We start from the raw sequence: 27,809 nt of genomic DNA on the forward strand, positions 1-27,809 counted from the left end.
CACCTTATTTGTTATACTTCTTTTCCTCAATTTGGTCAGGATGGCATTGTTGATCCCATGCTACCAGGGCCAGGCTCATCTCTGAAAGTCATCTCCTATGCCGCCAGGGGAACTTTCATCCCTGAATGGCATGTCCCATGTAGAAGGGAGGCAATGATTTCACTTGCAGAGTTGGGCTTAAAGAGAGAGGGGCCACATCGGAGCAATAAAAGAGGTCCTCTGGAAGTGACTCTTAGGCATACCTATAGTAGGCTAAGCTTCTCCACTACATACATAAGCTTCACAAGAGGAAGCCTCAAGATCAAGAGCTTGGCCTGTTGATTTGGGTGTCCCTAATGCTTGACACACTCCAGGGGTTTCCCTGGTGGTAGAGTTTAATAGTTCCGTACCTCTGGGTAGAGTACGGCAGGAGGCAGGAGGCAGATCCTATGCGGATGTACAGGAGCTGGTGCACAGGCAGGATGTGGGTCAGCGCGTGGAGCGTGGGGGTCATGGGTATCAGGGTGTGGGTACAGGGCACAAAGGTCGAGGCACAGGGAGGGCAGGGTATGGGTGTGTAGGGGCAGGGCACAGGTCGCAGTGGTTACAGGACAGGGTCAAGGGTGGATAATGTCAGGAAGGTGGGGCCCTGGCAGGGGTGTGCAAGTGTGGGGGAATTGGAGCTGGGTGCATGCATGTGCAGGGCAGGAACTGTGCAGCACAGATGTGCATGTGAGCACTTGCTGGGTTTGGGAGCAAGATACTTATGCCAGGGGGTAGAGTAAGGGTATACATGTGTGCAGGGCAGGGGTCAAGAGGTTGGTACACGAATGCATGGGTGCCTGGTGGTGAGAATGTGGCTGTGGGCGTGCACGGGTTTGGAGGTGGGACCCTGATATGCGCGTGCATAGAGCTCAGGGGCAGTGGGATGGGGTTGCACCTGCATGGGCTGGGGGTGGATGAGGCTCAATTACACAGGTCAGTGCCTGCCCAGAACTGGGTGGGCATGGTGGGGATGCATGCATGCGCGTGTGTGGATCTGGGAGAAGGGGCCAACACTGATGTACACAATATAGTGCTCAGTGGGGGCAGGGGACTGTATGGGCTGGGGACAGTTGTAGCCCAGGCATGAAGGTAAATGCCTGCAGCCCAGATAGGCAGGGAACGGGAGGGGGAGGGGAAGATCGAAGGGCTGGGCGTGGGTGCGCATGTCTTGGGAGGGATGGGGTGAGACTGTGTGCTTGTACTGGAGAGGTGGGTTGGGCTGGGGCAGGTGTACACACATGCACAGGACGGGGTGAGGTGTGGGGCTGTGTGGAGTGGGGGGAGCAACTGGGGCAGGGGCACTTGGAATGCAGTGAGGGAGGCAAGTGATGGGGTTTAGGTCTGTGGGATGTGGGTGGGATCGCAGAGTGGGAGTTCCATGCGTGAGGGTTGCGCATTTAGGGAACATGACTTGGCTTACTTCCTTGTGTCGTCTCCCTGTCCACCTACTCCTGAGGGCTCTGCTGTCCTGTGGTTTTTATGTGTCATACTTTTCTTGTCTTTCTTTTCCTTTAGTGCTACCCAGTTTTCTATATAGTTGATCTTTTGTGATGTATCTGACTGATCCATTTCTAATTTCTGTTTCCATATTTTAAAAAATTATTTATGGTTATCCTGGTGTTTTTATTACTTATTAATTTGAAAAAATACCAACTTAGCTTCAATAGCATATGTGTTTTCTTCTGCCTTAATCCTCCATTTCCCCTCTTCATGTTGTTTTTGTCCCATTTTACTGATTTTACATGTCCATTACCAGGAAGTATTCATTTTTCCTGTTCAGTTGTATTCTCACTCTTGTAGGAATTAAGGAGTAGAGTTGTATATTGAGGATACAATACTGTTGGCGTTTGCATTGACCCTTTTAGTTACCATTACTGAAGATCTTCACTTCTTCACAGTACCCCAAGCCACTCACCCCTGTCTTTTCCTTCAACCCTGCAGTGCTCCCTTTAGTCATTCTTAAAGGGCAGGTCTGTTGTTGGTAAACTCCCTCAGTTTGTTTATCTGTATTTTAAATTTTCCCTTATATTTGAAGGACAATTTTATCAGATAAAGCATTTTTGGCTGGCGGTTTTTCTCTTTCAGTGCCTTAAATTTATCATACCACTGCCTACTTCCCTTCATAGTTTCTAATGAGAAGTCAGCATTTAATCTTATTAAGGATCCCTTATATGTGACAAATGGTTTTTCTCTTGCTGCTTTCAGAATTTTCCTTAAATCATTTGTATTTGAGATTCTGATTAGTATGTGTCTCGGAGTAGGTCTGTTAGGGTTTTTTCTGTTTGGAATACTTTGTGCTTCTTAGATGTGCATATTTATGTCTTTTCTAGAGTTGGGAAATTTGGGGCCACTATTTCCTCAAATACGTTTTGTGCACCTTTTCCCTTCTCTTCTTATAGGGTACCCTTGACATGTATGTTTGTGCACTTTATGCTGTCATTCAGGCCCCTGAGAGAGTGCTCAGTTTTTGCTGTTCTTTTCTCTAATCTTCTGACTGTATGATTTCACTTGTCCTGTCTTCTGGTTCACTGATTCTTTCTTATGCCTGTTCACATCTGCTCTTGCTTGCCTCTAGTGTATTTTAATCTCCTTTTTTGTGCCTTTCTTCCCCATAATTTGTTATGTTTTTTTTATACTTTCAAATTCTTTATGCTCACCCATTGTGGTAGTTAGGTTCAGGTGTCAACTTGGCTAGGTGAAAGTGCCTAGTTCTGTTGCTGTGGACATGAGCCAATGGCATGTGAACCTCATCCGTTCCTGTTTGCATCTATAGTCGGCTAGGAGGTGTGCCCTGCTACAATGAATGATGTTTGATTTAATTGACTGGTGCTTAAATGAGAGAGCTCAACGTAGCACAGCCCAAGCAGCTCAGCATACCTTATCTCAGCACTTGCAGCTCAGCCCAGGCCTTTGGAAATGCAGAAAGAAATCACCTTGGAGAAAGATGCTGGAACTCGGAGGCCTGGAGAGAAGGCCTGCAGAGACCGCCCTGTCCCTTCCCATGTAAGAAAGAACCTCAGTTGAAAGTTAGCTGCCTTTCCTCTGAAGAACTATACGTCAACTAAATAAATCCCTTTTATTGAAAGCCAGTCCGTCTCTGGTGTGTTGCATTCCAGCAGCTAGCAAACTAGAACACCCATTGTCTTTTTAATATCCTTTAACCCTATAGCTACCATTAGTTTATTTCTATCCATATTTTCTTTCACCTTTTGAATTGATTTAGATTTGTTTGAATTTCTTCAATTACCTGTTCCAAAGTCTGGTTCTCCTCTGAAGTTTTAATTTATTCCTTTGACTGAGCTATATGTTTCTTAGTGTGGCTTTTGATTTTTTGTTGATGTCTGGGCATCTGACTATTTTGGTAAATTTACTCTGAAGGTCAGTTTCTCCCTCTTGCGTATGGTTTTATTTTTGATTGGCTTTGCACTAAGGCTCTTCTTACTCTGGACCTTTAGAGTAGCCTGTGTTTTAACTGTTTAGATTTCCTCAACTCCTCTTCATCTGATTCTTGTCCTGGATATGCCATACAGTTTTTAAGATTGCACATTTTGTGCAATTGTTGAACCTCCAGGAGTAAGGCTTCCTTTCCTCTGTTCCTTTCCCAGAAATCTTGATCTGTTTATTTAGTTTTTGTGCAGAATTTTCTCCCCAGCTCCTAAGATTTGTTTAAATTCTCCCCTTCACTCAGTGCCCTCTTTCCTTACACTTTTTAGTTCTGGGACTGTCCTTTCTTACTGATTTGTCTGTGAGGCTTTTCTGCCTGTTTCTTCCTGTTAGGGTAACCCACCCCAGGGACCCAAATGGGATCAATCCAGAAAGGTCCATTTTGCATTTAGATAGCCCAGCCAACAGAGACAGGATTGAGTGCGCACACTTTTGCCAACAGTTCTGCCCTGATGTTGCTGTCTTTCTCTTTTTATCTCCCCAGGGGGCACTTTTGTTTGCATCACTCCTCAGCAGCTTGTGTTCTGCCCTGAGTCTCTGTGAATTTGGGTCCCTGTGTCTGAACATGCATGGGGTTCTAATTTGCTGCTGGAACTGTTCCATAGTTTATATCCAGGGCAGGAGGGACCCAACTGTGCTGCCTCTGTGTTACTCCTAACCTGCGGAACTGAGTAAAGGGGAGGGGTCATCTACCTGATCTTGGAAATTATTTTTCTTTTTATTCAGTTCAGTGTTTATAGTGTCCTTCTCCAGTCTCTGTCATCCTCCAGAGTCCCAAGCAAGTGGGATTTGTTATTTAATTGGTTGATTCTGAGGGGAGACTTTTCCAGGGGGTATCTTACAGCACCATGTTAATGATATCATCAAGTCTAATAACATTTTGATACTCTTAACAGCCTACCAGAGTCTAACTGGTAACTGGACTTCCAAAGTTGGAAATCAGTCCTATACACCAGGCGTCTTTACGCTGTACTCTGCCATCTTGCATGAAACAGAACATTTGATCTTTATTGTGTATGACTATGGTCTGGCTACTGTATAGTTTCTTATAGTGCCAATTTTGATCCTGCAGGTGGATTTGACATGGAAGTCAAAGGTTGGGGTGGAGAAGATGTTCATCTTTATAGGAAGTACTTACATGGTGAACTTATTGTGATTCGGACCCCAGTTCCTGGCCTTTTCCACCTCTGGCATGAAAAGCGCTGTGCCGACGAGTTGGCACCTGAGCAGTACCGCATGTGCATCCAGTCCAAGGCCATGAACGAGGCTTCCCACTCCCACCTGGGGATGCTGGTCTTCCGGGAGGAGATAGAGACACATCTTCATAAACAGGCCTACAGAACAAACAGCGAGGCTGCTGGGTAGCAGGGAGGAATACATTGCAGCCTCGGCCGCAAACCAGCACTATTTATCTAGCCTTACTTCCAGTTCAGGTGCAGTGCCTCTTTTAGAGACAAAGTCTTTATTTTCTGTGTTCTTTCAGACATTACTTTCCTGTAGTCGTTCAACTTGATATGAGAGGGAAAACCAAGTTTTTTAATACAAAGCCTGTTTTCTGAGAATATTACACTATAGAATACTTGAGAAATTTAAATCTGGTGTTTGTCCCAAAAGTAATTTTGACTTAATTTCAGCCCTCGCTTCCCGTGCCCAGGATGCATCCTGCTTGTGTCTCGGCTGGATGGTTAAACGTGCTGTGCTGAGGGCAAATCAGGACCAGCAGGGCCCTACAAAGAGCATAGAGGGTTACGGAGGTTTTCACCGGCTGCCCTCTCAGTAAACCTGCTTGGTTTTTAAGTGCAGATCATGTATAAATTGCTTGAAACATCCTTTTTTGCTGAGGTAGAGAGTAATAAATGACACATCTGAAATCATTCATCCAAACAAGAGAAGGCAGAAATCAAGACCCCTTAACTTAGCCCCTTGAATGTCTTTTTAAACAAATGAGTAATAGTAGAAAATACTTAGGATAGAACTATGGCTTGATAAAAAAAAATAATGTGTTATTACATTATTATCATGTTCAAAATTAGTCAGTTATTGTAAACTGTTTTGGACACACAGAAAGAAACATGGAACTTTTTAATAGACAGTTGATGTTGTAGTACTAGATGCTAGCTGTGTCTGAGAACATCACTTTATATAAGCCAGGCCACATCAGAGCCTTCTTGTGGCAGCTCAGAATCAGTGAGCATGGTGTGGTTTTATTTGTTTGTTACTTTGCATTGTCTCATTTAACATGGATCCATGTGTATTTATTTTCCTTTATTTTCTAATATGTTAATATACACTATGTCTATGGGGAAATTGTATTTGCTATATATGAGTTGAGAAAGGGTTTCACTAGAGGGAAGGAAAACAACAATTTGATAAGGTATAACAAGATCACACTGATTTGGTAAAAGGGAGGAGGGAGGGCTGGTATGAAGAGAAATCTGATTTGCAGTATATTTTAGATAAATACATTGTATTATTACAGATAGAATTATGTTTTAATTGAGGCGTAAATCATAGTAATGAGATAAGGTGAATAAGAAATTATATTCAGTAGGACTATTCATGTTATTTATCACACAAGGCTCTTCTACCATAGGGTCAGTTACTAGATACAGAAATTGGAGATGGAGTAAAACGCAGGCATAAATTTTTTAACCTTTGGCTTTTAAGAGCAACCTATATTGAATTCTTTCTATTTGTACATAAACTGAAAATTCAGAGAAGAAAAAACATTGCAAGTTTTGCTCAGTAAATGTCATCTGAAATATTCCAAATTCCAAACTCTGGGTGCTACATGAATTTAATTTCACAGTAATCATTACTAATTATTTTCAGAACATTTAAGTTGGTGTAGCACTTAGGCATGTTTCCAGGTATGTGAATTGTTCTCTACAGGATTATTCAGGCTATTGTCCTTTCTTATACAAACAAGTTGTTATTCATTATGAATGCCAATGAACTAAGGTACTTAAAGTGAGAGAATGTAATTATTTGCAAAACTAAGTTGCCACTTCTTTTCTGACAGAATCAAATGATTTTACCTTTTGTCCTGTTATTTTTTCAACCAGTTTTTTATTTGAAGATGGAAGTTAAGCAATGGAAACATTACTATGTTTCTGACATTAAACGGTACCAATAAATTATTTATTACCAAAAGTTTAATGAAAACTTAATTTATTTCTATTGTAAAGCATCATAAATACAGAAAAGTTTATAACATGTAATTTTGCACTTTAGAAAATAGTAAAGCGAACACCAATGCACAAGCTACCCAGATTGGGCCACAAATCTGTACCTTCTCTATCAATAGAATCACCAGCCTGATTTTTGTGATAGTTTTTCACTTCTTCACAGTTTTCCTGATTGTGTATACCTCCCTACCCAATATGTTGTTTAATTTTGCCTGTTTTTTTTATTTTATATACATTATGATTTTATTATGCATTCTGCATTCATTCAGTATTATGTTTTTGAAGTTCATTCTTATTACTGAATAGTATTCCACTATATGACTGTACTACAATGTTTATTCAATCTACCATGGATAGATATTTGGGGTGTTTCTAGTTTCTTGGCTGTTTGCTTTTGCTATTACAAATAGCAACAACATTTGTTGCTATAGCAACAATAGTTCATAGCAACAAGCAGTGTTGTCATGAACACAGCAGTACATGTCTATGGGAAGTGTGGGAGAATTTCTCTAGGAGTAAAAACGCTAAATCATCAGTTGTATTCAGGTTCAACTTACTTTCCAAAATGGGCTGCTTTTTCAGCACTGTGTGAGAGTTGACATTTCTTCCTTGCCAGTACTTAAGTTTGTCAGGCGTATTAATTCTTGCCAGTCTAGTGGGCTGTAGCATGAGTTGTACTTATAATTTGCATTTCCAGTCATTTTGCTTATTTTATTCTGTTAAAATATTACATAAGATGTTAATTTAGATTAATTTTTTCAAGCAATTAATAATCATGAATCAGGGCATCTTCCAAACTGCAAGTGGAAAGGAGCTTTCACAAGACAAAGACAAGAGGAAGGTTATTTAGGGTGAATGTGGAAACTTAGAGTAAAAATATTTTATTGGTTATGAACACAGAAACTTAGAGTAAAATTCCTTGGCTACCATAAAATTCCTTTTTTCTTTTAGTAATTTGGTAGCCTTAAGATTAGCTCTGACACCTAGTGGACATAGGCCTTCCTGCATTCCATCTGCTCTTAGACAATTTGTTGGTCTCCCTGTTATATTTGTCACTTCAAAGGATTTTTTCACATATTCTGGATACCAATTTTTGTTGGTTAAGTGTTTGCAAATATCTTCTCCCAGGATGTGGCTTGTCTTTACTCTTTCTTGATAGTACTTTCTGATGAATAAAAATGATTAATTTTAATGTGATTGTTAGTCTTTTTCCATTATAATATCACTCTTAATAGGGAAGAACTTAAAGAAATTTTCCTGTATTATCTTCTGAATACCTCTTGCATATCTTTGCTTTTCCCAGTGAACCTAAGTGGAATGGGTTTTTATGTGTGATGTGAAGTATCGCATTTTCCTTTTTGCCAGTCCCACTTCCTGTGACCTGCAGCTTCACTCACTGACCTGTAGCCCCACGATTGACTCTCCAGTGCCCATGACTCTCTCAGACCCATGTCCGGGTCTGATTCTTAAGCTCTCTGCTGCTCCATCAGACTTTCTGTCCGACACCTCCCAATATTTCCCAGTCTTAGTTACTGTAGCTTTGAGCAAGTCATGGTATCTGGAAGAGTTTGTCTCCTCACCTTGTTCTTAAAGAGTGCCACGACTGTTCATATGCATTTTAGAATAAACTTGTCAATTTTCACAAAAACATTAAGGAATTTGATTGGAATTTTATTGAATCTACAGATCACTATGAGGAGAATTGGCATCTTCATGAAACTGTGTCTTCTAATCCACGAACATGATTTGTCTCTCTGTTTAGGTCTTCTTTATTATCTTTCAATAACGTTTTATGATACTTCTAGAGAACTTATCTGTGTTATTTTTTAGATTTTTCCTAGGTACTCTGCATTCTTAAGCCTTTTAGCAATTTTGCCTGTTGTTGACATATACAGAAATAGAATTGACTGGCATGTTAAGTTTTGCATTTGGCGACATTGCAGAAAACTTTTATTAATCCTAAGAATGTATTTGTAGTTTCTTTTGCATTTTCTGTGTTACAGAATCCATATCATATGTTTCTATGAGTAGTAAAAGCTTTATTTCTTTTTCAATTTTTATACCTTACTTTTTCTTGTCTCACAGTGCTTATGAGAATTTATAGTGCAGTGTGGACTGGAAGTGGTAAAAGTAGACTGCCTTCTCCTGTCCCGATTTCAAGGGAAACACTTTTCAGTGCTTCATTAAGTAGTTGTTTTTATAAATGCCGTTTGTTAGGGTAAGAAGCTTCCTTTCTATTACTACCAGTTTTACCATGATTAAGAACATTTACCAAATGCTTTTGCTACATCTGTTTATGTGATCATGTGGTTTTTACCTCTTTTATTATGTTGATTTGATTAAGTTAAATGATAATTCTGAAATGCCACCCTTGCATTCCTGGGATAAATTCTAATTGGTCTTGATGTAGTATCCTTATTACACGTTGCTAGATTAAGTTTGAACCACAAACTGCAATAAATGAATTTAAAAACCTATCCATACACATGAACATACAAATGTACACATTCACTTACCTAGGTGGGCATGTATTCATATATGTTCATGAGTGTGTATATATTTTAGGCATTCTTCATCTTGGTTCAGGACTAAGATTACCTGTAATTTCCCTTTCACATCCGCCTTGTTTCAGTTAAGGCTACAGTAGCTTATATAATAAGTTACAGGATGTTGCCTTATTCTGTTTCTAGAAAAAAATTTTAAGGTTGGAATTATTCTTAGATAGTTGGTAGAACTATCTGAAAGCATGAACGTTTCTCTACGGGAAGAATTTTGATCACTGGTTCAATTTTTTTTCACATTTGTTATTGTGAGATTTATATACAAAATATATATACAAAAAAAGCAATGAATTTTAAAGTATGTTTTAACAAGTAGTTATAGAACAGACTTCCAAGTTTGGTACTGGTTACATTTCCACAATTTCAGGTTTTTCCTTCTAGCTGCTCCAAGACACTGGAGACTAAACAGAAATATCAGTATAATGATTCAGTAGTTATACTCATTTGTTAAATACTAAATTCTCTCTTATATCCTAGATTCTCCTTTGATCCTTCTCCCAATCTTTAGGGGATATTTGAGCTATGCCTATTCTAATTTTTTCATGTTGAAAAGAGGTGTCAGCAGTATGGGATAAGGGATGGAACTGGTTGATGTTCTTAGAGAGGCTGGCCCCTTTGGGTTTCAGGACTTATCTGGCCTAGGAACCATCTGGAGGTTGTAGGTTTCTGGAAAGTAAACTTACTGTGTGAAACTTTCGTAGAATCTCAGATAAAGCCCTGAGTATTCTTTAGGGTTAACAAGAATGATGTTGGTTGGGGTTTGGCAAACCGTGGCAATTAACAATAACTTCTTGCGTGAGAGTAGCCTCCAGAATAGCCTCCCGACCACATTTTAACTCTCTTAGCCACAATTACCTTACTCTACGTTTCTTTTTCCCCTTTTGGTCCAGAAGGCATTGTCAGTCCCATGGTGCCAGGGCTAGGCTCATGCCTGGAAGTCATGTCCCATGTTATCAGGGAGACCTTCACCCCGAATGTCATGTCCTACGTAGTGGGGAGGGTAATGATTTTCCTTGCAGATAGGGCATATATGTAGAGAGAGGCTGCATTTAAGCAGTGAAAGAGGTTTCCTGGAAGCAACTCTTAGGCATAATTATAGGTAGTCTTAGCTTCTTCCCTACAATAATGTTTCATAAGGATAAGTCTCTAGATCAAGGTCTTGGCCTATTTTCTTGGGAGGCCCTAATGTTTGAGAGAGTACCAAGGGTTTCCCAGGTAGGAAAGTTTAGTAGTTCCATATCTTTTCTCCGGTCCCTCAAGGGACTCTACCAAAACTTTTTAATTATTAGCCCACCATAGTCTGGGATGTATATGCATGTTACATTAAGCTATGCAGAATTACAAGTGCTTATTCCCATTCTGGGGTCCGTGTGTTTGGGTTGTTTAAATGAGCTATCCAGGTAGGTTGATTTAGGTTGGTTGTTAGAGGAGATTTAGGATCTAGACAAAATAAACCTCTCTGCCTTTGGTTTTATACACTAGGTCTAGCTCTAGAATACATACACTGTCATCCTTTGCCCTGTGTTCTTATTTACCTTAGTCCTAGCTAAATCAGCTTCATTTTTATCTCTAATTGAAGCCTGAACTCTTTTTCAATTACATTAACAGTTGTACTTAGCAATGCTGACTTTCAGAGCTGTAAAACTCCAGCTCTGAGTCTTGGGAGAAACAGAGGTACCCAAAGCTCCAGGGAAATACTAGCTTATACATATATAGCACAGCATCTCAAAATCTAGAAATACACTTGTAACTCTGAACTAAGTGTGACTGCTATAAAAAGTTTACAATCTAGACTGCAGTTTTCTTATAAATATTTTCTAAAAGAGACCATAACATATGTGTTCTTTTGTTTCTGACTAATTTTGTACAATACAGTGTCCCCAAAGCTCATTCGTTGCATGCTTCATAACTTTATTACTTTTTGTAGTTGCACAATATTGCATCGTATGTATACATCACAGTTCACCATTCTGCTTCTCAGTCATACCCTTCAGACCCCTCTGTGGTAGTTAGATTCAGTTGTCAACTTGGCCAGGTAAAGGCATCTAATTCTGTTGCTGTGGACATGAGCCAATGGTACGTGAACCTCATCTGTTGCTGATTACATCTGCAGTCAGCTAAGAGGCATGGCTGCTGTAATGAATGGTGTTTGATTTAATTGACTGGTGCTTAAATGAGAGAGCTCAATGTAGCACAGCCCAAGCAGCTCAACATACCTCATCTCAGCACTTGCAGGTCAGCCCAGGCCTGTGGAGATACAGAAAGGAATCACCCCAGGGAAAGTTATTGGAATCCAGAGGCCTGGAGAGAAGGCCAGCAGAGATTGTCCTGTGCCTTCCCAGGTGAAAAAGAACCTCAGTTGAAAGTTAGCTGCCTTTCCTCTGAAGACTAATGAAATAAATCCCTTTTTATTAAAAGTCAATCCATCTCTGGTGTGTTGCATTCCGGCAGCTAGCAAACTAGAACACCCTCCATCTGTTGGGCATCGTAGATAATATCCAAAATAAACACTCCATGTCTTACAGTATCCTCACTTGGTTGTACAATCACCAGCACTCTTAATTTTAAACAGTTTTCATTGGTCCAAAGAGATAACCAATAAACACAGCCTCATCGATTTCAGCTGTAAACCTCCCCCTATCTCTTGTCTTGCCTGCCCCCAACTATTTACCCCTGTTAAATGGTACTGTTGACACCTTCCTATTAACGATAGGCTATAACATGTATCATTCAGGGTTCTCTAGAGAAACAGCACCAACAGGAGACATCTGTAAGTATGAGATTTATGAAGGTGTTTCATGCAACCGTGGGAATAGAAGAGTCCGAAATCTACATGGCAGGCTGTGAAGCTGGGAGTTCCGATGAGGGGTCTAGACAAACTCTATAGGAAAGGCTTGCTGGCTGAATAAGCAGTGAAAGTCTCTCTTCCTTCAACTGACTGGATTATCTCGAGGCATGCCTTAGCTGATCGCAGATGTAATCAATCACAGATGCACTCAACTGACTGATAATTTAATTTACCAGTCTTCCAGTTTATCAACCAGCCACGAAATATCCTTGTGCCAGTGGTCAAGCCAGTGCTTACCTGACCAGACATCACTTGGCCATCTTGACATCAGAACCTAACCATCACAGTCCACCTGTTGTCAACTTGGCAGCTATACACATCACCTTGAAACATGCTTATTTTCCAAACAGAACACAATAACAGACATGTTTTGCCTAAAAATACTCAACTGTCCTGCATACGACCGGAAATAAATTGTATCTCTCCAGAATAGGGTGCAACTCCTTAAGTAACATTCACTCTTAAACACCATACCCTATGATTTTATAATATGAAGAACACAACTATGTCATATGATAAGAGGAGAATAATATATTTGTTCATGTACAAATGCAAACATACACATAAAAAACAGGAGATATTAATACAATCCTCATTTCTGTAACTGGTCGTGTGATCATAGTTCATATTGTCACCACCTTCTTCCCATTCCATGTTCACTTTACGCTCAGCAAGCACTTCAGGTGGCAGTGGTTCTTTGCTAGGTGAAATGACCTAAACCTTCATTCCTGAGGTTTCTGGACCACTAGTCCTTCCTGGATTGGGTTGTTGCAGGTTTCCATTGACTTTACTCACCTGACATGGTAGTACTAAGAGATTCCCTAGGGAATCTCCTGTATTACAGGAAAACTCTTCTTGATCTCCATTGTGTAGCTGCACTTCTATTTCCCCTTGATAGTCAGGATCAACCACCCCAGACAGAACAGTAATCCCCTTTTGTGCGTGTTGATTGAATGGCATGAGAAGCCCAAAGTGGCCAGGTGGCAGGCTAAACTTCCAGTTCAACGGAATCATTGTGTCTCCTTGTAGGAGTACACCTCCTTTTGGAACTAAGACCTGTAGACCAGCAGAGCTTAAGGTTTCAGGGATAAGAAGCAAAAGTTTTCTTAGTGGATCACTAGATGTGATAGAGGTGCCACTCCTATTTCCACCCATTGATTCCTGGAACCATGAATCCTGGCTATGGGAGAAACAGCACCATAGAGTGGATGCTGATTCAGAGCATGCACAGCCTTCTGGAGATCACTGCCTATGCCCTCCAAGGTGTTGCCACATAGTTGGCACTCTAATTGGGTCTTCAAAAGGCCATTCCACCATTCTATCAACCCAACTGCCTCTGGATGATGGGGAACATGGTAAGACCAGAGAATTCCATGAGCATGTGCCCATTCCCACACTTCATTTGCTGTGAGGTGGGTTCCTTGATCAGAAGCAATACTGTGTGGAATACCATGACAGTGGATAATGCATTCCATGAGTCCACAGATGGCAATTTTTGCAGAAAGATTGCATGCAGGGAAGGCAAACCCATATCCAGGGTATGTATCTATTCTAGTTAGAACAAATCACTGCGCCTTCCATGATGAAAGTGGTCCAATATAATCAACCTGCCACCAGGTAGCAGGCTGATCACCTTGGGGAATGGCCATACTGGGGACTGAGTGTGGGTCTCTGCTGCTGGCAGATTGGGTACTCAGCAGTGGCCATACCCAGGTCGGCCTTGGTGAGTGGAAGTCCATGTTGCTGAGCCCATGCATAACCTCCATCCCTACTACTATGACCACTTTGTTCATGAGCCCATTGGGCAATGCAGGAGTGGCTGACCCACAGGATGGGTCATCTTATTCACTTGATTATTAAAACCTTCCTCTGCTGAAGTCACCCTCTCTAATGAGCATTCACATGGGACACAAATATCTTCATGTTTTTAGCCCACTCAGAAATGTCTGTCCACATACTTCTTCCTCAGACCTTTTTATCACCAATTTTCCAATCATGCTTCTTCAAAGTTCCTGACCAGCCAAACCACTAGCAACAGCCTATGAGTCAGTATACAGATGCAGGTCTGGCCAGCTCTCCTTCCGAGCAAAATGAACAACCAGGGGTACTGCTCAAAGTTCAGCCCACTGGGAGGATTTCCCCTCGCTGCTGTCCTTTAAGGACATCCCAGAAGGGGGTTGTAGTGCTGCAGTCGTCCACTTCCAAGTGGTCCCTATATATCATGCAGAACCATCTGTAAACCAGGCCTGAGTTTTCTCTCCCTCAGTCAACTAACTAAGGAACTCCCCTAAGAGGCCATAGCTCTGATCTGGGAAAGAGAAGGTAATGTGGCAGGAGTGGGGTCCATGGGCATTGGGCCACTTCCTCGTGTAACTTACTTATGCCTTCAGGACCTGCTTTGGCCCTATCTCATATGTACCATTTCCATTTCATGATGGAGTGCTGCTATACCTGCCCAAATTTATGGTTTGGTAGGTCAGACATCACGCAGCTCATGATAGGCAACTCAGGACTCATGGTAACTTGGTGGTTCAGGGTTAAGGCCTACTAGCAGGCTAAAAGCTGTTTCTCAAACGGAGAGTAGTTATCTGCAGTGGATGATAAGGCCGTAAGCCAAAATCCTAAAGATGTGCATTGTGATTCTCCTATAAGAGACTGTCAAAGGCTGCAGACAGCATCCATATTTTTCACTAACACTTTCAACACCACTGAATCTACTGGATCATATAGTCTGTATTAGCTAGGGTTCTCTAGAGAAACAGAATCAACAGGAAATATCCATAAATATAAAATTTATAAAAGTGTCTCACGTAACTGTGGGAATGTAGAGTCCAAAATCTGTAGGGCAGGCTGTGAAGCTGATGATTATGATGGAGGGTCTGGATGAACTCCACAGGAGAGGCTCACCAGCTGAAGCAGGAAGAGAGCCTCTCTCTTCTGAATCCTCCTTAAAATGCTTCCCGTGATTAGATTAAGCATCACTCCTTAAAGAAGACACTCCCCATGGCTGATTACAATGGAATCAGCTGTGGATGTAGCAGATGTGATCATGATTTAATTCTATGAAATGTCCTCATTGCAACAGACAGGCCAGCACTTGCCCAGCCAGACAAACAGGTACTACCACCTGGCCAAGTTGACACATAAACCTGACCATGACATGGTCCAAGAGGCAGGGAAGCTTACACAGCAGCTTGGACTTATTGCAGAGCTCTTGTTCTGGTCCCACTCAAAACTAGCAGCTTTTCTGGTCACTCGGTACATGGGCCAGAGTAACACACCCAAATGAGAACTGTGTTGTCTCTAAAATTCAAAGAGGCCAATAGGCCTTGTGCCTCTTTTCTGGTTGTAGGAGGGGCCAGATGCAACAGCTTTTCCTTCACCTTAGAAGGATATCTTGACATGCCCCACACAACTGAACACCTAGAAATTTCACTGAGGTAGAAAGCCTCTATATTTTTGTTCAATTCATCTCCCATCCCCTGACACACAAATGCCTTACCAATAAGTCTAGAGTAGGTGCTACTTCTTGTTCATTAGGTCCACTCAATATGATATCAGCAATATACTGGTGTGATGTCTTGTGGGAGGGAGACACGATCAAGGACCCTGAAGGCAAGATTGTGACATAGGGCTGGAGAGCTGATAGACCCCTGAGGCAGGACAGTAAAGGTATACTGCCTACCTTGCCAGCTGAATGAAAACTGTTTCTGCTGGTACTTACTGACAGCAACTAAGAAAAGAAAAGGATTTGCCATATCCATAGCTGCATACCGGCACCAGGTAATGTGTGATTTGCTCAAGCAATGATACCACATCTGGAACAGCAGCTGAAATTGAAGTCCCCACTGGGTTAAGTTTACAATAATCCACTGTCATCCTCCAAGACCCATCTATTTTCTGCACAGGCCAAATTTGAGAGTTGAATGGGGATGTGGTGGGAATCACCATCCCTGCATCCTTTGAGTCCTTAAGAGTGGCACTAATTTCTGAAATCTCTCCAGGAATTCAGTATTGCTTCTGATTTACTATTTTGCTAGATAGGGTCAGTTCTAGTGGCTTCCATTGGGGCCTTTCCTACCATAATAGCCCTCGCTCCACGAGTCAGAGAACAAATGTGGGGATTCTGCCAGTTGTTGAGTATGTCAATTCCAATTATGCATTCCAGAATGGGGGAAATGACCACAGATGGATCTAGGGTCCTTCTGGACCCATTGTGAGATGGACCTGACACACCAAGGCAAAACAAGACCTTCAACACACCTAAGCAAATACAAAATCTTAGATGAGTGAAGGAAACCAACTTGCAAAACAACCTTATCAAGATAATCAAATGCCCCAACCACAACAGAAAGTCACAAAACATATGAAGATTCAAACAGCTATGGTCCAGCCAAATGACCACATTAAAACACCAGAGGAGAAACAGAAAATTGGAACAAATAATTAAGGATATTCATAAGGATATGAAGGATATCAAGAATTCACTGGAAGAGCATAAAGAAGAATTTTAAAGAATAAAGAGAAAAACAGCAGCTCTCATTTAGATGAAAGATGCTGTAAACCAAAATAAACATACACTAGAAACACACAACAGCAGATTTGAAGAGGCAGAAGAAAGAACAGGTGAGCTAGAAGACAGAACAATTGAATTCAAGGTCACCAAAGAACAAATGAAAAGAAAGATGGAAAAAATGGAATAGGATTTCATGGAAATGATTGGTAACATGAAGTGCACAAATATAAGAATCATCGGTGCCCCAAAAGGAGAAGAGAAGAGTAAAGGGCAAGGAGGATTAGCTGAGGAGATAATAGGGAAAAGGCCCCAACTATTATTAAAGACATAAATATGCAAATCAAAGGAGCCCAATGAACCCCAAATAGAATAATCCAAATAGACCTACTCTAAGACCCATACTAATCAGAGTGTCAAATGTTGAAGAGAAGCAGAAGACCCTGAAAGCAGCGAGAAAAAAATGATTTGCTACATACAAGGGAAATGACATAAGACTGAGTTCAGACTACCCAACAGACACCTTGGAGGTGAGAAGGCAGTGGTATGATATATTAAGATCCTGAATGAGAAAGGCTTCCAGTCAAGAATTTTTTATCCAGCCAAGTTGCCCCTCAGAATTGAGGGGGGGATTAAAACCTTCTCAGAAAAACAAAGGCGAAGAGAATTTTTCAACAAGAAATACTAAAGAGAGTTCTGTCAGCTGAAGAAAAAAAAAGAGACAGGAGAACAAAGTCTGGAGGAGGGCACAGAACTGAAGAGTATCAGTAAAGGTAACTTAAAGAATAAAGAGAGGGCGGGCAACCATGGCTCAGTGGCAGAGTTCTTGCCTGCCATGCCAGAGACCTGGGTTCGATTTCCAGAGCATGCAAAAAAAAAAAAAAAAAAGGAATGTGTGAGAGAGAGAGAGAGGGAAAAGGATATACAGATCTGAGAAATAAAAATAAAGGATAAAATGGTAGACTCAAGAACTGCTCTTAAAGTAATAACTTTGAATATCAACAGACTAAACTCACCAATTAAAGGCATTGATTGGTAGAATAGATTTAAAACATGATCACTCTATATCCTGCTTACAAGAGACTCGTCTTAGACCCAAAGACACAAACAGATGGAAGGTGAAAGGATGGAAAAAGATGTTCCATGAAAGTTGTAGCCAAAAGAAAGCAGGAGCTCTTTCTTCCTGCTGGCTCCCCAGGCCAGAGCCAATTTCAGGTTCCTGCCTGCTTTCTCCCTTTTACTCTCCCACCTGCATCCTCCCTGCTTTATTCCTCCAATAAATCTGTTAATCTTAAAAAACAAAAAAGAAAGAAAGAAAGAAAGCAGAAGTAGCTATATTAATATCAGATAAAAGACATTTTAAATGGAAAGATGCCATAAGGGAAAAGGAAGGACTCTGCATATTAACAAAAGGGAAAATTCACCAAGAAGAAATAGCAATCATAAATGATTATGCTCCCAATCAAGGGCTCCAAAGTACATGAAGCAAACACTGGCAAAAATGAAGGGAGCAATAGACATTTCAACAATAATAATGAGTGGGAAATTTCATATACCATTTTCCTCTAAAGATAGAACAACCAAACAAAGGATCAACAAGGAAGTAGAGAAGTTAAACTGTGATAAAGGAATTAGACCTAATGGACAAATATACATCAATACATTTCCAATCACCAGGATATACATTCTTCTCTAGGGCTTATAGAACGTTCTCCAGGAAAGACCATAAGCTGGGGCACAAAACAGGTCTTTATAAACTTAATATGATTGAAATTATTCAAAGCACTTTCTCTGACCACAGTGGAATGAAACTGGAAATTAATAACCACCAAAGAACCAGAACTTTCACAAATATGTGTAGATTAAACAACAAATTCTTAAATAATCAGTGGATCAAAGAAGAAATTGCTATAGAAATTGGTAAATATCTGTAAACGAGTGAAAATGAGGACACAATATATAAGAACCTACAGGATGTAGTACAGGCAGTGCTGAGAGGGAAATCTGTTGCCCTAAATCCCTGTATTAAAAAAAGAAGAAAGAGCAAAAATTGAGCACTTAACTGGTCATGTGCTTGAGAAAGAACAGCAAACTATTCCCAAAGCAAATAGAAGAGAAATAGCAAAGATTGAAGCTGAAATAAAAAAAATTGGAGAACAAAAATAATAATAGAATCAACAAATCAAAAGTTGGGTCTTTGAGAAAATTAATAAAATTGATGGACTCCTTGCTAGGCTGACAAAAAGAGAAGATGCATATAAATGAAATCAGAAATGAGAGGGGGGTCGTTACCTTGGATCTTGAAGAAATAAAAAATTCATAAGAGGATACTATGAACAACTATATGCCAATAAACTAGACAACCTAGATGAAATGGAGAAATTCCTAGAAACAATTACACTGACTCAAGAAGAACTAGAAGATCTTGACAAATCAATTACAAGTAAAGAGATTCAATCAGTCATCAAAAATCTTCCTACAAAAAAAGCCTAGGGCCAGATGGCTTCACAGGGGAATTTTATCAAACATTCCAAAAAGAACTAACACCAATCCTGCTCAAACTCTTCCAAAAATTTGAGGAAAAAGGAATGCTACCTTACACATTTATGAAGCTAATATCACTCTAATACCAAAACTGGACAAAGAGGCTACAAGGAAGGAAAACTATTGGCTAATCTCCCTAAATAAACATAGATGTAAAAATTCTCAGCAGAATACTAGCAAATCGAATCCAACAACATATTAAAAGAACTATACATCACAAACAAGTGGAGTTTACAACAGGAATGTAAAGATGGCTCAACACAAGAAAATCAATCAATGTAATAAAGCACATTGATAAATCAAAAAGGAAAAATCACATGATAATATCGATTGATGCTGAGAAAGCATTTGACAAAATTCAGCACCCTTTTCTGATAATAACACTTCAAAAAGTGGGACTTGAGGGAAACTTCCTTCATATATGAAAAGCTTATATATGAAAATCCAAAGATTGAAGGAATTCCCCCTGAGATCAAGAATGAGAAAAGGAAGCCCATTGTCACCACTATTATTCAACATTGTTCTAGAAGTTCTAGCTAGAGCAATCAGGCGGGAGAAAGGAATAAAATGCATTGCATTACAAATACAGCCAGCTGTGAATGTCGCCAACGTGATCGTGACTTAAATACATGAAATGTCCTCATAGCAACAGACAGGCCAACATTTGCCTGACCAGACGACCAGACACCAACACCTGCCCAAGGTGACATATGAACCTGACCATGACACATGCTACGGTCTGTTTAACAGGAAAAATCCACAGTATTGCAGCAATACCAGGAGTACATAATGGGAGGAGGGACAAGAGTTAGGGGGAGGTCTGGATTTTCTATCTGGTGAGGGTGTGTTTATTGGCTATCTTTTTCTTGGAAACAATGAAAGTGTCTAAAATTGAGAGTGTTGATGGACTGTTGTTGACTTTGGACATCGTACCTAAGTCCCAGGCGATGGGGATAGCTGAAGGATGCACAAACTGAGAAGTAGATTTGCAAACAATGGTGTATACATATGATTAAACATTTTGCTGCTACAGAAAGGAACGAAAGGGAGGTGTGATGGTGGCTCAGTGGCAGAATTCTCATTTGCCACACCGGAGACCTGGGTTCAGTTCCCAGTGCCTGCCCATGCCGAAAAAAAAGGACCAAAATTGTGAGGCATGCAATGATATGAATGAACCTGTGGGACATTTGGTGAGGCAAAATAAGCCAGAAACAAAAAGAGAAAATATTGTACAATCTCATTTAGAAAATACTTATAAGAAAACTGGGGCCCAGATTGTAAGCTCTTATAGCAGTCACATTTAGTCCAGAGTGGTAATTGTTATATCTGGATTCTGAGGGACTGTTTTATATATATATATATATATATATATATAACCTGGTATTTAGTGATAAGAATGAAACCATCCAGGTCAGGATTAAGGTAATTCAGAATACAGGGGTAAGGAAGACATTGTCTGAATTTTAGAACTTCACCTACTCTTTCAGACCAAAGGAAGAAAGTTTTATTGTGTCCAGAATCTAAATTTTCTGTAGCACATAATCTAACTCAACTTGTCTGGATGGATTACTTAAACAATCCAAACACAGGGAGCCTGGAACAAGAATGAGAGCCTATATTCCTGTATAGCTTAATGTACTGCCTGGATACACCCCAGAGAATATTAGGCAAATAATCAAAAGTGTTGGCAAAGTCCCTTGAGGGATGGGAAAAAAATATGGAACTATTAAACTCTACCACCAGGGAAACCCCTGATACTGTGTCAAGCATTAAGGACACCCAAATGAATAGGCCAAGCCCTTGATCTTGAGGCTTGCTCATGTAAGGCCTCAAGATGTAGCAGAGAAACTTAGCCTACCTATAGGTATGCCTAAGAGTCACATCTGGAGGGTCTCTTTTGTTACTCAGTCTCTCTCTAACCCCAACTCTGCAAGTGAAACCACTGCCCTCCCTACTACATGCAACATGACATCCAGGGATGAAAGTCTCTCTGGCATCGTGGGAGATGACTCCCAGGGATGAGCTTGGCCCTGGCACCGTGGGATCAACAATGCCGTCCTGACCAAAAGAGGGAAAAGAAGTGTAACATATAAGGTATCAGTGGCTGAGAGAGTTCAAATAGAGTCAAGAGGCTGCTCTGAAGGTTGCTGTTATGTAAAATTCCGTTATACATTGCTACCTATCATAGTTTGCTAAAACCATTCCTGCCAATCCTAAAGAACCCTTAGGGAATTATGTAAGATTCTATAATGGTTCCATGCACTAAGATAACTTTGCAGAATCTGCAATCTCCAGATGGGTCCCTGGACCAGATAAATCCTGAAAAGCAGAGGGGCCAGACTCTCCAGAATATCAACTAGTTCCATCCCCCTATCCCACATTATGTACAGCCCCTTCCAACATGAAAAATTTAGAATGGCCATAGCCCAAATACTTCTAAAGAGTGGGAGAAAGATCAAAGGTGATGGTAGAGTTATACAGAGAAGGTAGGGTTTAGCAATTGAGTATGATTGCTGAATCATTATATTAATATTCCTTTTAGTCTCCAGTAATTTTGAGAGCTAGAAGTAAAAACCTAAAATTGTAGAATTGTAACTCATATCAAGCTCTGAAATCTGTTCTGCAACTAATTGTTGCAATGTACTTTGAAGTGTATTGCTTTTTTTATTTATTTGTTATTTTTCACAAAAAAAGAGAGGAGTATAACAGGGAAGAGATCCCCAGGAACCTCTAATCTTCTATCTCTGCAAATTTTCTCTTTCTCATCATCTCTTCTAAGTGATATCATACAATATTTGTGCTTCTGTGCATTGCTTATTTCAGTGAGCATAATATTTTCAGGATTTTTCTATGTTACAGCATGTCTCATAAATTCATTCGTATGGCCAAACAATACTCCATTGTGTGTATTTTGTTTATCCATTCATTTGTTGATGGACATTTGGGTTGTTTCTGCCTTTTGGCTATTGTAACTAATGCTGCTATCAATATTGGTGTACATACATCTATTTGAGACTGTTTTCACTCTCTTTAGGTATAAACCTAGATGTGAATTGCTTGGTCATATAGTAATTCTATATATTTTTGAGGAAGTTCCATATTGCTTTCCACAGTGGTTGCATCATTTCACATCCCCACCACCGATACACTAGAGTACCAATTTTCCATGTCTCTTAACCTGTCTCATATTTTCTAACCCTTGTCTCTTGGTGTTATATTCTGGAAATTTCTTCAGAATTATGACCAAACACATTTAGAAAAAGAGTCAAATACAACATCTAGGAATGTAACTACAAATAACTTATTTTTAAAACCCAACATATTGGGGGTGTAAGGATAGTTCTGTGATAGAATTCTCACCTGTCATGTGGGAGACCCAGGTTTGATTCCTGACCCATGCACATTCCCCCCCCCCAAAAAAAAAGCATAATTGTTTAATAGAAGATTAGATATAAGGGGCTGGGGAGAAAGGAGGAAATATTAAACATCCTCGTCTGGGGAATTACTGATATTCTCGCAGGCAGTGGAGACAACCAATTCAATAGTCCAACCCCTCAATCCTGGGGTTTGTCCCTATGAAACTTATTCTTGCAAAGGAGAAGCTAAGCCAGCTTATAATTATGCCTAAGAGTGAATCCCAGAGAACTTCTTTTGCTACTCAGATGTGGCCTCTCTCCAAGCCAACTTGACAGATGAATTCACCGCCCTCCCCTATATGTGAAACATGACACCCAGGGGTGTAAATCTTGATAATGTGGGGCAGGGTGCCCAAGAACCAGAACCCAGCATTCTGAGATTGAGAAGGACTTTTAGACCAAAAAGGGGAAAACGGAAATGAAACAACATAAAGTTTCAGTGACTGAGAGACTTCAGAGTCAAGAGGTTATCCTGGAGGTTATTTTTATGTGTTGTATAGATATCCCTTTTTAGTTTATGGTGCATTGGGGTGGCTAGAGGGAAACTGTTGAACTGGATTCCAGTAGCCTTGATTCCTGAAGACAGTTGTATAACAATATAGCTTTTACATTGTGACTGTGTGATTGTGAAAACCTTGTGTCTGATGCTTCTTTAATCCAGGGTATGGATAGATAATGAAAAAAAATAAGGTTAAAAAATAAATAAATAATAAGGAGAGACAAAGGTTTAAAAATTCGGTAGGTTGAAATACTAGTGATCAATGAGAGGGAGTGGTGAAGAGTTTAGGATGCATGAATTTTTTTCTTTTTTCTTTTTATTTCTTTTCTGGAGTGGTGCAAATATCCTAAAAATGATCATGGTGATGACTACACAACTGCGATGATTTTGTGAGCCACTGATTGTACACCATCTATGGGCTGTATGTGTGTGAAGATTGCTCAATAAAAATTTTTATAAGAGATTAGATACTGCTCAGAAGAGACTTTCTAAACTGGAATATAAGAATGTTTGCTTCTGCTGGGTACTTAAGGCAGTACCAGAACCACCACACCATGTTAAATGAAATTTTCAACTTGAAGTTTTGTGAACAATGTAAATTTGTGCTGCAGAAATTTGTGAAGCACATTAATTTGTGGTTACAAATTATCAGATGTTACAAGGAAAACTGCCCACTTAACCTTGGTACCGAATGGATTTTAGGAAACTTACCTAACTTGGAAAATTTTTAACAAAACAAATCATATGATTCTTTTCCAAATCTGTTTGGTCATAATTCTCTACCTGGTTGGGGACAGAGCACTGTATTTCTCATTCAGTGTTGTGCTTACAGTTGGTTCTTTGGGATACCAGCTTTATGAACTTTAAATTTCCCATTTGACTTCTCATCTTGAGCAGGCCGTGCACTTTGTCCACTAGAACCCTTTCTTCACTAGAACTTGAAAATGGAAGCTGAAATAGTTCTTGCCTGCAGGGAAAGGTTGGCTTTAGAACTTTCCTGACCTCTCTGGATTCCTGCCTTCACTTGGCTTTTTAAATTTTACACAGCTTCGTTGGTTGTGTTCAGCAGGTGCAAAGGCTTTCATTCTGCCAGGCTGTAGCCTAATGTGGCTCCTGCCATCACCACTGCCACCTCCACATTCTGCCAGGAATGTTCCCACACACGACTTACTCTCTCATTCTCATTCTCATCCCATCTTTGCCAAAGATCCATGCCTAAGGGTTCTGGGTATGGTGGGGAAGACATTACAGTATTGTGACTTCCTTTGTGGGAATAAAAATAGAAATTGTGTTGAAATATTCTAAGGCTACAGCCTGTAAGTGGAGAGCTTTTTTTCCTTTAGAAAGTATTTTTGAATTCCAAATCTGTGGGGATTTTTTCCCATGTATGTTTACATATATGTAACACTTAAGGAACTAGGAGTTCTTTGGTAGTGTTAGTACATTGTTGTATTGGCCAGGACTTCAGGTGTTCCTTTGAGAATGGTGCTTAGAATCCTCAGCTTCACTTTCTTCAGAAGAGACTGCTCCCTGAAGGAGACATGCCAGCTCTGAGCACAGCCAGGCAACAGGCTAGGCACCTCTTACGCTCTGTGCTACTCAGCCCCTGAGATAGATATTACTGTAATTCTCATTTACATCATAAGAAAATCGAGGCTTGGATGAGGGAAGGCCCAGCAGAGCGGAGAGGGACTTACTGGAGAAGGGGCAATTTCAGGAAGACCCCACTGTGGGGGCAAATGTCATTTAAGGAAGCCCTTGAAGAATAAACTAGAGTTTTACTAGGTGTGAACGAATGGGAGTGCAGTGTTCCACACAGGGAAAAGAGCATAGTAGAAGAGGTACAAGAGCATGGCATATTTACAACCATGAGAGAAGGCTAGTAGGCCTGAAAAAGAGAGTCCATTTGTGGAACTAGGACTATGAAAGTAGGCAAGAGCCGACTCAGGAAACGCTCCACTCTCAGGGTTTCTCAAATATGCACCCAACTGCTAGACTCCATACCTTTCTGATTCAGTTGGTCTAGAGTGGGGCCCAAGAGTGCATATTTCTAAGAAGCTCCCAGGTGCAGGTCTGGGAACCCCACTTTGAGAACCACTGCTGTAAAGGAGCTCCCCTACGGGTAAAGGGTATGGCAACCATGGTCTGCGCAAGCTCACCTCACATTCCCATCTCAGGCCCTGGCATCCGAGGCACAAAGTGAAAAAAACCTCCCCCTTCATTTGGCTGAGATGGCTAGACTTCCAAAACTAACTTTACGAAGTCACATGAGGCGCCCACTTCATCCGTCACTCCACCCCCTCCCCTCCCGGTTGGGGGGTTGGGAGGAGGGGCATCAAGATGACAGCGGGGAGACAGGCAGAGCCTAATGTGGCTCCTGCCATCACCACTGCCACCTCCACTCCAGTCACCACTGATTCTTCAAGCTCTCAACCACCTGGGAGAAGCTGTCCTGGTGTCAGATCTCGGGGTGGGGACGGGGGTGTTGAGGAGAACGGTGGAACCAGGGCAAGATTTACTGCTTGCTGCTTTGACTGAAAATGGAATCAGTCCATATGACCTCTTTGATGTTGATGGTGGTGATGCAGAGCTTGCAACTCCAACACCTACCCCTCCAGTTCAGCAGTCAGTGACTCTTAGTACCTTAGAATTAGGTTTGGAGTCTGAAGCAACAGTCCCGTTTAAATAAAAACTAGAGAGGGTATCTACTCCAGCACCATTAAATATTAGGCAGCAACCTCCATCTACTACAACATTTGTGTTGAATCAAATAAATCAGCTACGAATCTTGGGATCTACACTTGTAATGACTAAAACACCACCTGTAACAACTAGTAGGCAAGCCATCACTTTAACAAAGTTTATTCAGACTACTGCAAACACACACCCTTCAGTCTTGGCACCAGCCAAGACCGCTGCACTTGCAAAAGACCAGGTTCAGCTGAAGGATCAGCTCAAAAAATAATAGTCTTACTGAACTCATGAAACTGAAGCCGCCTGCTAACATTGCTCAGCCAGTTACAACAGCAGCTACGGATGTAAGCAATGGTACAGTAAAGAAAGATTCTTCTGATAAAAAAAATAGCAACGGTATGGATAAATGACATGAAAATGAGGAGTTTTTCCCCATCTGTAGTTCCTGTTGTGAAAAAGGAAGATGAAACAGAGGAAGGAGATGAGGAAGAAATGGGTCATGCAGCAGCCCATGCAGAGTATATGCCATTAAAATAAAAAATCGGTCTACACCAGCCAGACGCTGTTGTGGAAATTAGTTCTTTATCCAGGGCTACTCCTCTTGATGTTTGATATAAAACACCAGTTTCTCCCCTCTCTTTCTCCGCCGGCCCGCCGCGCGGCGCCCACGCCCCGCAGCAGCCAACCCGCCCGCCCTCCTTCTCCCCTCTCTTTCTCCCCTCTTCCCCCTCCTGCTCCGGCGGCTCTCCAACCACCACGGTGCCCTCTTCCCCCGCCTTCACCGGCTCCTCCGCCACCAGCCTCGACAGCCTTGCCGCCCTCACCTTTCCTCCTCCAGAACAGCTACTGGGGGAGTGGAGACAATACAGAGCAGCTCACGGAGCCACGACGGAGATCAAAGGAACAGCGTACCCCATCCTGGAACGGCTGACTGTCTGGGAGAACCAGCTCCGGTGAGAACACCGAGGGACGCGGGCTTTCCTGGGCGGGACGGCAAGCGGCCGGAGTCCCTCCCTTCCTCCTTCCCAGGCCAGCTGGCAGAATTGGGCAGGCGGTCCCCTCAGGCCGCGGTGGCTGGCGTCCCCACCACGCGAGGCCCCCCCGGACCAACTGAAAGAGTTGGGTCAGAAATCCCCACACAGCGGAGAACGGTGACCAGGGGGTCCCTTCCAAACACGTGACTCCCCGGTCCGCCTGGGAACAGTGCACTCTCCCGGGCTGCGACAGCTGGCGCCCTCCCGCCACGCTTGGCGCCCCGGGCCGACTAGGAAATTCGGTTGGGCGCTCTCACGTGCTGCGGCGGCCGGCGACCCTCCCCGCGTTCGGACCCCCGGGCCGGCTGGCACTCTTCCAAGACGCTTCGGCTGCCAAACCTCCCCTATGGCGAGAGTTTTCCAGAGTTAAAGGACCCACAGCAACTTTTACTGGTGGATCCCGTAGACAAACGTGTGCCACGAGCGCCACCTACTGGGTAGGATAAGAAAAACAGAACCCAGAGATTTCACAGAAAAATCTTACAACCTGTGGGGTCCAACACTCAGGGAAATCTGACTAAATGCCCAGACGCCAGCAGAAGATAACGGATCACGCTCAGAAAATTGAAAATATGGCCCAGTCAAAGGAACAATCCAGTAGTTCAAATGAGATACAGGAGCTGAAACAACTAATGCTGAATATACGAACAGAAATGGAAAACTTCTTCAAAAACGAAATCGATAAATTGAGGGAGGACATGAAGAAGACATGGGCTGAACATAAAGAAAAATAGAAAAACTGAAAAAACACATCACAGAGCTTATGGAAGTGAAGGATAAAGTAGAAAGGATGGAAAAAACAATGGATACCTACAATGATAGATTTAAAGAGAAAGAAGATAGAATTAGTGATTTGGAGGATACAACATCTGAATTCCAAAAAGAAACAGAAACTATCCAGAAAAGAATGGAAAAATTCGAACAGGGTATCAGGGAACTCAAGGACAATATGAACCGCACAAATATACGTGTTGTGGATGTCCCAGAAGGAGAAGAGAAGGGAAAAGGAGGAGAAAAACTAATGGAAGAAATTATCACTGAAAA

The 27,809-nt window shown here is 41.4% G+C and overlaps 1 protein-coding gene and 1 pseudogene across 8 annotated transcripts in view; both read left to right on the plus strand.

Annotated features, from left to right (window-relative positions):
* CSGALNACT2 (chondroitin sulfate N-acetylgalactosaminyltransferase 2) overlaps positions 1-27,809 on the plus strand; it is a 92,125-nt gene that overhangs the window by 52,936 nt on the left and 11,380 nt on the right. The window contains exons 8-9 of one of the 7 annotated variants that reach the window (XR_013161325.1): positions 4,541-4,901; positions 6,534-7,848. The exons of 5 other annotated variants lie outside the window; for them this stretch is intronic. Coding sequence is in view for 1 of the 2 variants with exons in the window: in XM_077124526.1 (XP_076980641.1) it covers positions 4,541-4,833 (293 nt within the window). In the remaining variant the exon portion in view is untranslated. Of the gene's footprint in view, positions 1-4,540; positions 7,849-27,809 lie in introns of those variants that run through there. One more of the 7 variants, XM_077124526.1, reaches the window with a different exon arrangement.
* Positions 20,484-26,343, plus strand: LOC143654495 (protein strawberry notch homolog 1 pseudogene; annotated as a pseudogene). Its single transcript, XR_013161825.1, has 2 exons — positions 20,484-24,130; positions 24,186-26,343. The product of XR_013161825.1 is annotated as a protein strawberry notch homolog 1 pseudogene (transcript).

The sequence above is a fragment of the Tamandua tetradactyla genome, chromosome 13, assembly GCF_023851605.1.
Source record: "Tamandua tetradactyla isolate mTamTet1 chromosome 13, mTamTet1.pri, whole genome shotgun sequence".
Taxonomy (NCBI): domain Eukaryota; kingdom Metazoa; phylum Chordata; class Mammalia; order Pilosa; family Myrmecophagidae; genus Tamandua; species Tamandua tetradactyla.